The sequence below is a fragment of the Narcine bancroftii genome, chromosome 4 (genome assembly GCF_036971445.1).
Source record: "Narcine bancroftii isolate sNarBan1 chromosome 4, sNarBan1.hap1, whole genome shotgun sequence".
In the NCBI taxonomy this organism is placed as follows: domain Eukaryota; kingdom Metazoa; phylum Chordata; class Chondrichthyes; order Torpediniformes; family Narcinidae; genus Narcine; species Narcine bancroftii.
The window spans coordinates 21,016,172-21,029,522 of record NC_091472.1 but is presented as its reverse complement, the minus strand read 5'-3'; the positions used below and the strand labels follow the sequence as shown (position 1 = coordinate 21,029,522).

The 13,351-nt window shown below is 43.8% G+C and overlaps 1 protein-coding gene across 2 annotated transcripts in view; it reads right to left on the bottom strand.

Annotated features, from left to right (window-relative positions):
• Positions 1–631: 631 nt before the first annotated feature.
• The window catches only part of sult6b1 (sulfotransferase family, cytosolic, 6b, member 1), a 42,111-nt gene continuing 29,391 nt past the window's right edge, over positions 632–13,351 (bottom strand). For both annotated transcript variants that reach the window (XM_069930924.1, XM_069930923.1), the window contains 3 exons: positions 10,418–10,512; positions 8,836–8,992; positions 632–812 (listed from right to left, as the gene is read on the bottom strand). In XM_069930924.1, the coding sequence (XP_069787025.1) occupies positions 682–812; positions 8,836–8,992; positions 10,418–10,512 (383 nt within the window). In that variant the 3' untranslated portion in view covers positions 632–681. The remainder of the gene's footprint in view (positions 813–8,835; positions 8,993–10,417; positions 10,513–13,351) is intronic.

The window sequence follows — 13,351 nt, the reverse complement described above, 5'->3', positions numbered from 1 at the left end:
ATGTTGCATCCCTCTAAAACTCTGATTAGACTACACTTGGAATATTGTGTTCAGTTCTGGTCACCTCATGTGGAAGCTTTAGAGAGGGTACAGTGAAGATTTACCAGGATGTTGCCTGGATTGAAGAATATGTCTGATGAGGCAAGGATATCATAGCAAGGGCTTTTCTCTTTGGACCAGAGAAGAATGAGCGGAGACTTGATAGAGGTCTACAAGATCATGAAAGGCATCATTTTGGACAGCCAGAACCTTTCTCCTAGGGTAACAAATAGCAGAGGTCACCTGTCTGAAGTGAGGGGAGGAAAGTTTAGGAGAGCTGTCCCAAGTAAGTTTTTCTTTTACACAGAGATTGCCAATGCAACTGGAATGCATCACCAGGGCTAGTACAATAGGGACATTTTAAAGGCTCTTAGCCAGGTACATGGATGCAAGATAAATAGGTTATGCTTGCGAGGTAGGAAAGATTTAGATTGTTGAGTTGGTTTATGTAGGTCAGCACAACACAGTGGGTTGAAGGGCCTGTTCTAACATGAAGCTGCCTTTTCCAGCTGGACCTTACAGTTCTTTCCATATTTTTAAACTACTGACATCAAGCCAATGAGTACATGCAGAGAGTTCAAACAATCTGGGCTATTTTTCATAAAGTACTTTTTTTAATTATAATTTCTGTTGCACCAGTGTTTATGTCTTACAGTACAGGTTATAGTTTAGTTTTGCTGCCAGTTTAGTGCCTGCTAAACATTCTACAAACTTGGCATCCATCTCTTGACTTTGTTCTTCAGTGAAAAGAGTTTTCCAGTCACCAATCACACCTGAATTAAAAAGAAAACTGATTAAGTGCCATGTCCAGCCAAATAAGTAGGATATTTGACTGCCCTCCTTCCGACTTGAGTAAACAGGCAGCTTTGGTTAGGGAGAGTGACACATTCCACACACAAGGTGGCACTGGCAAAGATTTCCATTGCTTTGAATTAGATACAACCATGTTTGAATTAAATTTATTAATGTTTTTAAATTTTAAATTTAGGCATACAGAATGCTAACAGGCCATTTCGGCCCACGAATTACATCTAATTAACCTACAACCCCCGGTACATTTTGAACAGTGAGAGGAAACTGGAGCCCCTGGGAGAAACCCATGCAGTCACGAAGAGAACGTACAAACTCCATACAGACAGTGCCCGATTTGAACCCCGGTCATTGGCGATGTAAGAGCTAACCATGCTGCTCTTTTTAGATTTTTTTTGTTCTAGAACAAGAGGGGAAAAAAAATTATCTGTAAATCTCAGAACGATGGACTGAGAAGTGGCAAATGAAAGTGTACGGTCATGCTCTTTGGTAGAAAAAATAAATGTGTAGAGTATTTTTAAAATGGGGAGAAATTTGAAAATACCCAGATGCAAAGGGACCTACGAGTCCTTGCAGGTTGAGGCGGTGGTGAAGAAGACAAATGTAATGCGAACATTCATTTCAAGAGAAATAGAATATAAGAGCAAGGGTGTGATGTTGAGGGTTTTTAAGGCATTGGTGAGATCTTAGAACAGAGTTGCGAAAGAATTTCTTTAACCACATACTGGTAAATCTGTGGAATTTGTTGCCACAGGTGGTTGTGGAAGCCTGGTCATTGGGTGTATTTAAGACAGAGACTGATAGGTTCTTGATTAGCCAGGGCTCGAAGGTTATGGGAAGAAGGCCGGGCAGTGGGGCTGAGTGGGAAAATGGATCAGATCAGGATTAAATGGCAGTGTAGACTTGATGGGCTGATAGCCTGTTTTTCCTCCTTGGTCTTATGGACTTCACACTTCTCCACTACTCTTCCACAAAATTTTCCGATTTAAACCATTCTTTGTCCCTGCAGAATATATGATGAATTGGAAATTCTCCTGAACATTTTTTCCCCCATCTTACGTCACCAGGACCTGGAAAAAAAATCATAGCTAGGAACGGGCACAATTCAGCTTCTCAAACCTGCTTTGTCATTCAGTAAGATCACGGCTAATCCGATACCACATGTTTCATGTTGCTCTCGGGTCCAAAAATCCATCCATCTCAACCTTTAATATGTCTGTGAATTCATAGCCCGTTCCACAATGTCTCATGACTCGCTTCCCATTCTTTGAATCAATTGCAAGCATGAGACGATCAATTTCCCCTCATGCAGCAAGACTCTTATTCCAGAGACACATCTCAGAGGTCATGGATTTGGAGAGGTCCAAGAAGGGAATAAGTAACGAGCTTGAAGGAGGTGTGGGGCAGATTTTTTTTTTATTTTTTTTTATTTTTTATAAACACAAAGTATGCTAGATGCCTGCATCAGGCTGCCATGGGTGGTGATGGAGTCAGTTAACATTTATGGGACATAGAGAGGCACGTCAGAAAGGAGGTATAGGAGCCTTGTAATGTATACCCAACATTACAAAACAGTTTCTTATCCTCTGCCCTCATATGTCTGAACAGACAATGAATCTATAGACAATACCTCACTTTTTTTTTTGCACTAATTATTTATTTTTAAATATTGTATTTATGGAACTGTAATTCGTAGCAATTTTTGCATCTGTAATGCACAATGCTAGAAAACAACACATTTCCTGACACATGTTCATGACAATAAAGTGAAAACAAAGTGCTTGAGAAACTCAGCAGGTCAAACAATGTCCTTTATGGAGCAAAGGTAAAGATGCATTACCAAGGTTTTGGCCTTGAGCCCTTCATCAAGGTATGAGAAAATGCCGACAGGCATCCGAACAAAAGTGTGTGGGGAGGGGGGAGGGGGCAGCAAAGGCAGGAGATGATAGGTGGAGAAAATAGGGAGGGGATAGCAAAAATGAAGGGGGAGTAGGGATAGCTGGATGTGTGAGGGGGAAGGGAGGGCTCAAGCCCGAAACGTCGGTGATGTATCTTTGCCTTTGCCACATAAAGGACGCCGTTTGACCTGCTGAGGGTCTCCAGCATTTTGTGTTTTTACTTCAACCACAGTGTTTACAGATTTTCATGATTTACTTCATGATAATAAACCTGATTTTGTTCCTAAATATGCAGAGAATAGAAGGATGCGTATCCTGGACAAGCTGCCGAATTTTGGTTTAATTTGGGCATCATGTCTGGCGCAAACATTGTGAGGTGTCTGTTCTAATAAGTGGGAGGTGGTTGAGTGGTGTAGAAGAACAGAGGGAGTTTGGAAGTATGCCCAGAGATTATTAAACATTGCAGAGTTGAAAATTAAGGAAATCAAATAGGCCAAGGAAATGGTTGGAAGAAAAACAGAAAATGTGAGAAATATTCAACAAGTCAGGCAGCATCCCTGGAAAAAGGGAGGATTAACATTTCAGGTCTGCAACTCCTCACCAAGTTTTCACAATGTTTGGTGCTTTTAGTTTCAGATTCCTATCAGCTGCAGGGATTTTTTTTTGATCTTCCAGAGCGTGCTTTCCTTAATTAGCTGAAAAAAAGTAAACTGCTGGAGGAACTCCACCAGCCAGGCAGCATCCATTGAGGGAAACACCATCTACTCATGTTCCTCATGTCTGGGAGAACTGAAGTCACACAAACTCACAAATATCTCAGGCTCCTCAAGCTTCAATAAGACCACAGGCCGACCTCACCGTAACCTCAGCTCCACATTCCAACCTACTTGCGGTAATCTTTCACCCCGCCCTCAGTCCACCTCGATCTTAAAAATACGCAAGGACACTGCTCCCACTGCTTTTGGAGGACAAGAGTTCCAAAGATTCTCCCCCTAACTCATTGCAGACCCTGTATGCATAAGACATAGAATGCTACAGCACAGTGTAGGCCTTTCAGCCCGTGATGTTGTGCTGACTGATGTAAACCTTCTCCATATCAATCTATTTTTTTCCCTTTTTCACATGCAGAACATTCCACTTTTCAAATATATTCCTATCTAAGAGGTTTCTCAATACGTCTATTGTGCCATTCCCCCCACCCACCACAGTAATGCATTCCAGTCACCCACCACTCTGTGGGTAAAAAAAAAAGTAACCTCTGACATCTCCACAGACCCTCACTCAAACACAGGCCACAATACAGCATTACTGCACCATTCTCCTAACCAGAGTGAGGTCATCGAGCTGCAGCTCAAGATCCTTGACCCGGTCCTTCAGGCCACACTCCTTGTCTGTGATAGCCTCACTCTCCCTAACCCATAAGCCTGCTGATGAATTTTCTTCCCTGTGTTACAATACGGGCTGTGAGTCGGAGGAGGCGGCGACTGGAGTTCGGGTGACTATCTGGAGGTGGAGGAGCTTGGAGAGAGTGAGGGGGCTAATTGGTCAAGGGGCCAATAAAAGGAGGGTAAGTATAGGGGAGTGGCCAGCGAGGAGCAGCCCAGTGAGTGAGTGGCACAGTGAAGGAGTGGGTCTTTGAGGCTTTGGCTCGAGAGGCTTAGGCAAGGAGAGGCTGAGGACGAGCGTGCTGGACTAAAGGTAAGACATTCACAGTTAATTTAAGAAGGTGTGAGGAGAAGGAGGCAGGATGAGTGTGAGAGCAGTTTTCTGCTCTCAGTGTCACATGTGGGAAGTTATGGAGTCTTCACGTCTCCCAGACAGCCACGTGTGCACAAAATGGGCTGAGCTGCAGCGTCTAAGGGACTGAATCAGGGAACTTGAGCTGCAGCTCGATGACCTCTCTCTGGTTAGGGAGAGAGAGGCCATCACGGACAAGGAGTGTGGCCTAAAGGATCGGGTCAAGGATCTTGAGCTGCAGCTCGATGACCTCACTCTGGTTAGGAGAATGAGGCTGTCGTAGACAAGAGCTACAGGCAGGTGGTCGCACAGGGGCCACGGGAGGAGGGGCAGTGGGTTACCGATAGGAAAAGGAAAGGGAGGGGTCAGATTCATGTGCAAGCACCCGAGTCTGAAATCTTCAGAAATCGGTACTCCACCTTGAGTACTGAGGAGGGGGATAGTCAGACTATGGTGGGCAGAGATGTGGTGTCAACCTCTGTGACCCAGAAAGGAGGGGATAAAAGGAAAAGGGCGATAGTTATAGGGGATTCAATGGTTAGGAGGACAGACAGAGGTTTTTGTGGACACGAGAAGGAAAACCGGATGGTGGTTTGCCTCCCTGGTGCCAGGGTCCCGGATATGACTATGTGCGTTCAGAAGATCCTAAAAGGGAAGGGTAAGGAGCCTGAGGTTGTGGTGGTTCATGTTGGTACCAATGATGTTGGAAGGAAGGAGGAAGTGGTCCTGCAGAATGAGTATAGGGAGTTGGGTAGGGAGCTTAAAAGGAGGACTACTAAAGGGGTAATCTCTGGATTGCTTCCTGTGCCACGTGACAGTGAGGGTAGAAATAGAATTAGGTGGAGGTTAAACACGTGGCTAAAGGGATGGAGTAAGAGATGGAGTTTCAAGTTCTTGGACCATTGGGACCTTTTTTGGGGGAAATGGGACCTATACCATAATGGTGGGTTACATCTTAATCCCAGAGGGACCAGTCTCCTGGTGGGGGCATTTTCTAGGGTTGTCGGGGTGGGGGTGTTAAACTAGTATGGTTGTGGACAGGGTTTCAAGTTAGGCAAGACAGCAGGGTGAGGGTTAGTAGGCTAAGGAAAGAGACAAGTTTGAATAATTTGAAGGAGGAAAAGCAGGAAGTAATAAAAAGATGTTGGAGTGAAAATTTTGAGAATGGAAGAGAGGAGGATATGCAGAAGGTAGGATGTAGGAGATCCCTGAGTTGTATTTGTTTTAATGTGAGGAGCATAGTAAGGAAGCTGGATGAGCTAAAGGTGTGGATTGACATGTGGCATTATGATGTTGTGGCCATTAGCGAGACGGGGTTGAAGGAAGGTTGAGACTGGCAGTTGAATGTTCCAGGATTTCACTGCTTTAGATGTGACAGAGTTGGTGGATTAAGAGGGGGAGGTGTGGCATTACTTGTCAGGGAGGATATTACAGCAGTGCTGAGGCAAGGTAGACTGGAGGGCTTGTCAAGGGAGGCAGTGTGGGTAGAGCTGAAAAATAAGAAGGATGAGGTTACTATTATGGGGGTATATTAGAGGCTTCCAAATGGGGAAAGAGAACTAGAAGAGCAAATGTCCAAGGAAATAGGTGAGATGTGCAGGAGAAATAGGGTGGTGTTGGTTGGGGATTTCAATTTTCCAAACATAGATTGGGAAACGCAGTCAGTAAAAGGGTAGGATGGCTTAGTATTTATGCATTGTGTTCAGGATTGCTTTTTGCAGCAATATGTTGAGACGGCAACTAGAGGGGAGCGATGTTAGATCTGTTGTTTGGGAATGCAATTGGACAGGTGACAGAGGCAAGTGTTGGAGAGAACTTCGGATCCAGTTATCATGGGTCCATTAGCTTTAGTTTAATGATGAAAGGGATAGGTCGGGTCTGAGGTTGAAGGTCTTTGAGTGGGGGAAGGCCAGATTTGAAGAAATGACAAGAGATTTGTAGAGAGTTGTGTGGGCTGATCTTTTTGCCAGAAAGGATGTAGAGGAAATTTGAAGGGCATTTAGGGGTGAGATTTTGAAAGTACAGGATCTTTATGTTCCAGCCAGGCTAAAGGGGAAGACTAAAGGTTCAAGGGAGCTGTGGTTTTCTGGTTAAATTAAGAAGTTGGTTTGGGACAAGAGGGAGGCCTATACCAACTAAAAAAAAACAAGGGATTGAGGAGATGTATGGTCATTACTTAGATTGCAGGAAGAACCTTAAGAGGGAAATTAGAAAGGCAAAAAGAAGATATGAGGTGTCCATAGCTAATGAGGTGAAGGTGAATCCTAAGGGTTTTTACAGATATGTGAACAGTAAAAGGAGGGTTAAGGATAGAATAGGTCGACTGGATGATGGGACCACTGAACTATGTCAGGAACCGTATGAGATGGGAGAAATATTGAACAATTTTTTCTCTTCTGTATTCACGAGAGAAAGGGACATTGGGCTATACGAGATAAGAGAGGCAAAGGGCTTAGTTATGGAAAGGATAGGGATTAGTAAAGCGAGAGTTTTGGAGCTTCTAGAGTCAATTAAGGTGGATAAGTCTCCTGGTCCTGATGGGATATTTCCCAGGACTTTAAGAGAGGTCAGGGAACAAATAGCGGGGGCACTGACAGTGATTTTTCAAGGATCACTGGAGGAGGGGGTGGTACCACAGGATTGGAGGATTGCAAATGTAGTTCCATTGTTCAAAAAAGGCAGTAGGTGTAGGCCAAGTAATTATCGGTCAGTAAGTTTGACTTCGGTGGTGGCGAAGGTTATGGAGGGTATTCTTCGAGATAGGCAGGGAATGATTAGGGGAAACCAGCATGGGTTGTAAAAGGAAAGTCATGTTTGATGAACATTGAGTTTTTTGAGGAAGTGACAAAAAAGTTGGATGAAGGTAGAGCGGTTGATGTGATCTATTTGAATTTTAGTAAAGCTTTTGATAAGGTTCCACATGGAAGGTTAATAAGGAAGGTTCAGTCACTAGGAATTAGCAGATAGATTGTGACATGGGTTCAGAGGTGGCTGGAAGATAGACAGCAGATAGTCATGGTGGACAACTGTATGTCAGGTTGGAAGCCTGTGACAAGTGGGGTGCCTCAGGGATCGGTGCTGGGTCCCTTGTTGTTTATCATTTATATTAATGATTTAGAGGAGGGTGTGGTTAACTGGGTAAGCAAATATGCGGATGATACAAAAATAGGGGGAGTAGTGGATAATAAGATAAACTTTCTTGGATTACAGAAGGATTTGGTTTGTTTGGAAGAGTGGGCTGAAAGATGGCAGATGGAATTCAACGTAGACAAGTGTGAGGTGTTGCATTTTGGTAAAAATAACCAGAATAGGACACATACAGTTAAGGGGACAGCATTGAGGCACGCAGAGGAGCACAGGGACCTGGGGGTTATGGAACAGAGTTCACTGAAGGTAGATTCCCATGTAGAGAAGAAGACATACGCTGGACTTCATAAATCATAGTATAGAGTATAGGAGCTGGGAAGTGATGTTTAAGGCATTGGTGTGACCAGGTTTGGAGTATTGTGCTCAGTTCTGGTCTCCAAATTATAGAAAGGATACAGATAAGGAGGAGAGGGTGCAGAGAAGGTTTACAAGGATGTTGCCTGGCTTACAGCATCTGGATTACAGGGACAGATTAAGGAGACTGGGACTTTATTCATTGGAATGTAGATAACTGAGAGGTATTTAAAATTATGAAAGGAATAGATAAACTAGATATAAACAGACTCTTTCCCCTGAGGGCAGGGGAGGTTGGAACAAGAGGCCATGAGTTAAGGGTAAGGGGGCAAAACTTTAGGAGAAATATTAGAGGAGGCTTTTTCACTCAGCAAATGATGGCAGAATGGAATGATCTTCCGAATGAGATAGTTGCGGCAGGGTCCTTTCTGTCATTTAAGAGAAGGTTGGAGGTGAGGGGGTTGGAGGGTTATTGGCGGAGAGCGGGAGGTTTGAGCTAGTGGAGTTGTTCTAGTGAACCGGTGCGGACTCGAAAGGCCGACAAGGCCTGTTTCCGCTCCGTAAATGGTTATGTGGTTATATGGTTATATCATTGCAGGTGAGATATGTTAACAAACCAGTTTGTGGTCATACAGGTGGGAGGGTAGAAGTGACGGGGGAGAGGGCAGAGGGCTAAGAAAGGGAGACCTCTGATAGAAAGAGTGTGGAGGAAGGGAGTAAATGGTAGAGAAAGAGAGAGTGGGTTAATGGGAAGTTGGAGGTCAATGTAGATGCTGTCTAGTTGGAGAGCATCCAGGCAGAATATAGGGCGTTGTTCCTCCAAATTGTGGGTGGCCTCAGCTTGGCAGGATTATGTCCTTACTCTGCCTGGCATGAGGGCAGAAGAAATGGAGGAGATGTGGGTACATACCTTTTCGGAAAAAGACTTTGCCCAATACTGAGTGGGTTTCCTTGGAGTTGTCATTCATCGCCTGGAAGGTGCCCTTGCGAGCAATGTTTTGAATCTGCTCTTCAGTCAGAGAATGGCCAAAGAAGTCTGCTATCTTCTGAACTCCTCCTGGCAAGTTCTGGAGGGTGTGGTTGAGGGAGAGGAGAGAGGAAAGAAAAATGAAACATTTTAATTAATCTGCAAAAAAAAAAAGCAGAACAAATTATCACTTGGGAATAAAAGTGGGGTGACCACTTTGCTGAGGTTAAACAATAGGCTTCCCAACAGTCAGTGGTAATTAGAAAAATGGAAATGTATCACAGAATGGTGTAGGGGCAGTAGGATAAAAGTAGTAGGGGGCTTTAAACATCCCCAGTATTGAGTGGGATTACCTTTGTTTAAAGGACTTAGATGGAATATTTAACATTTACATTAAAATTGCCATTATCCAGAATTCAAGCAATTGGCAAAAAAAAAATCAATGAAAATAAATAGGTAAAAAATACAAACATTTAAAATTGGTACCCCCTAGCGGTCAGTTCGCTAATCCACTCAACATGCAATCTTTACGCAACCAACAAATTCACTTATCCCTCATCCACCAATCCCCATAGGGGCTGGATACCAGGAGTTTTACTGTGTACACACGGTACAGTAACAGGCCCTTTTGGCAAACAAGCCTGTGGTGCCCAATTGGTCTACACCCCCAGTACATTTTGAATCATGGGAGGAAATCGGAGCACCAAGGGGGAAAGCAGCGCAGACACGGGACAATGTACAAACAGACAGCGCCAGATTTGGAGGAAGGATGTTATGGAAGATAAGAAGGAGAAAAAGATGTAAAGAAAAGGTGAGGGGTGGGAAGGAGGTTATCAGAAATTGGAGAAGTAGATATTGACAATTGGAGACTGCAAAGTTATAGAAAGATAGAAAAATAGGGGCAGGAGTAGGCCATTTGGCCCTTCAAGCCTACACCGCCATTCAATATGATCATGGCTGATCAGTACCTGGTTCCTGCCTTCTCCTCATACCCCTTGATCCCCTTGGCCACAAGGGCCAAATCTAACCAGGTCACTGGTGCTGTAACAGCATGGTGCTAACTGCTATACTAAGCATGGCGCCCCTACTCTTAACTGTACCGCACCTACGCTAACCGGGGGTGTGGGAGACAAAATGGTGCAGCTAGAGCAGCTGGAATGATGTTCTAGTCGACCTGCTGCCTCACAGCATCAGGGATCAATCCTGACCTTGAGCCCCGACTCTGTGGGAGTTTACATGTTCTCCCATGACTGCTTAGGTTTCCCCCGGGGGTGCTCTGGTTCCTTCCCATGTTCTAAATATGATTAGTTGGTTAGTTTTTCCCCAGAGTGTAGGTGGGTGGTTCGAACCTGGATGGGAGGTCATGGGAATTGAAGAATTTTTTTTTAAAATGGGGTCCATGTGGGATCAGTGTAAATAGATGGGAGATGGGGACAAAGTGAACTGTCTGTGCAACGTTTAGTAGCTTTGCCCTCATGAAAAGCTAAGTGCACGTGGTAACTCTAATTAAACAAGAGAACTGTACCTCCTTCAGTTCTTCATATGTAATAACCATCACGTCCTCATCATCAATGTGCTTTTCCCAGATGAGTGCAGAATCAAAGTAGGATCCCCAAGCAACTGGTTTAAGAAAGTGTTCAAGAGAAACATTAATCATTTCTGGTTACCTTTCCCCTCAAATAATGACCACAATTAGGAAAGTATCTTCACTCTCCCACAACACCTGGTGTTGGAATATAAGTCACTGAAGGTCTGGATCTGGAACTCGGGTGGTCAGTGGATCGAACAAGAGTCTGTGTGGCTGCAGAGGCTAAGGGAGCACCGGAAGCAAATCCACCGACACCTAGTATCTCTGAAGGGTCTCTCTTTTGCTTTTCTTTAACTCTTGCTGTAAGGGGCTCCGGACAACACTAAAGACCTCCTTTCCAGTAATCTCTCCCTCTAGTTCTGTGAGAGTCTCTCTCGCTACTCCCCATCTACACTGCCTACTTGTGGCAAGCAGAAGGCAATTTAATGTAATATTACACATTCTGTACGATTACATGACAAATAAGGAATCTTGAATATTGAATAATGAATCTCTCTTAAAACTCAATTACTGTATTGATGGCCCCTGCATTTAAGTTTACAGTCTGCCTACTCCTTTGATGCTGAGATCTAATGTCGTTGTTCCTCTACAACTGGGTGACCAACCTATGAATCAATTGCCCAAAAACCAACTCCAACTTTACAAATTTCTACACTACTATAATCTCAACACTACTGTTATGAGCCCAAAGGACCCCAAAACCCAGCAGCAATAGACATTCACCAAGACAAGTGACTTTCAAAACAAAAGTTATTTTTAATCTACTTCGAACATGAAAATAGAATCAAACTTCAACTTAACTCCATCCTTATACTCTATACTAACCCAAATTACCCCTTTCTAATTCTAAGTGCACATGTATGTAATGTGTGTGTAAATTGAAGAAAAGTTCTTTGGTTCACAGTTCAATCTCACTTCTCCTTCCAACTTCTCTGGTTGCAGGCAATCACCATACTGTGCACAGAATTTAACATGTATAAAGTTCACCAGGTTTGGTGCTTGAAAGGTAAATGTTTACCGCTCAGGAAGGTTCTTGTAGGGTTTGCAGAGAGAGATATTTGTTGCTTCAGGATTTCCACAACTGAGGTACCACCACTAGTCAGCTCAGGGTCTCCTTGATGAAACTTGCCCCATTAGGGTCTTCTAGATGGTAGCCTCTTTCTTCAAGCTACCACAGAGTTCCATTCCTTCCTCTATTTCAAGAGAAACATCAGACAGATAGCACTTCCAGCCATCTACTGCTCTGGAACTTGCTTTCATCAGTTTCAAACAGTTTTCCCTGGATTGCACTTTTCATTTACTTGTCAGAGTCCCACAAACTGACTGACTGAGCTGTTAACTTAACTCTCTCTCTTTTCCAACTGAAACTCTAAAGAGAGCATGTGACTCATGTCTTGCAAAACCACCACCTTCTCCAGCAAACAACAGGAGTTCTTTCTTTTGCTCCATCTGTTGTTGTTATCTTAGGTAAACAATCCAGAATTGACCTTTTCTGTGAGCACATTGCAGAAAGGGTACTGATAGATAGCATGACTCCAGCAAGACAATGGTGATGCATTTTATGACATCAGCTCAATTAACACCTACTTGTGAAAGGTGCTTACATTCTCCAGAGATCTTGCAATGTAAATTCTTCAGTCTTTCAAATAAGATCGGTTTTAAAATGTGTGTATGTATGTGACCTACTCTAAATCTTATAAATTCTCCCCAAATATTAATATAGTTACAGTACTATAATGGTATCAACCACATTCATAAAAAACTCCACAATGCTGGAATGTGGGGAGAATGGATCCAGATTAGGAGATCGTTTCATTGAGCACCTTTACTCTGTCCACTGCAGCAGCAAGGACTTCCCAGTGGTGAACCATTTCAATTCCACACCCATTGCCACACTGACATGTCCGTCCTCGGTCTCATGTGCTGCCAAGTTGTAGCCACCTTTAAATGGGAGGAATCAATACCTTATATTCTGACGTTAGAAGATTTAGAAGATTGAGGGGGGAACCTTATAGAAACAAATAAATTTTTTTAAGGGATTAGACAGACTAGATGTAGTTTGGTTGTTTCCACTGCTGGGAAAAACCAGAACCAGGGGTCACAGTATAAGGATAAGGGGGAAGTTATTTTAGGACTGAGATGAGGAAAAATTTCTTCTCTGAGAGAGTGGTGGAGCTGTGGAATTCTTTGCCACAGTAAGTAGTTGAGTCCGGTTCCTTGTCAATATTTAAGAGTAGGTTAGATTTTGCACTTGTGGCCAAGGGGATCAAGGGGCATGGGGAGAAGGCAGGAACCAGGTACTGATCAGCCATGATCATATTGAATGGTGGTGTAGGCTTGAAAGGCCAAATGGCCTATTCCTGCCCTTATTTTTCTATCTTTCTATAACTTTGCAGTCTCCAATTGCCAATATCTACTTCTCCAATTTCTGATAACCTCCTTCCTACCCCTCACCTTTTCTTTACATCTTTTTCTCCTTCTTATTTTCCACAACATCATTCCTCCAGCTCCTCACCCCCTTCATTTCCTTCTTCCTGTGGAGAGCATCTTTCTCACCCCTCTGCCTGCTCCCATCACCTTACAGCTCCTTTCCTTTCTTCCCCCTCCCACTGGCATTCAACCATCACCTGTAAGCCTGTACTCATTTCCCTCCCCCACTCCCCACCACCTTGCTCAGGCACTTGCCAGATCTATGGCATCCCCGATGAAGGACTCAGGTGCGAGATGGTGACGGCTTATTGCTCTCCGTGGATGGTGTGTGACCTGCTCCGTTCATCTTCCTCTCTAGTGCTTCTGTGCACTGACTTCTCTAGTTTTTTTTCCCAGATATTGAAGGCTTTCAGGGTGAGAAATGTGCTTACTAGTATGGAA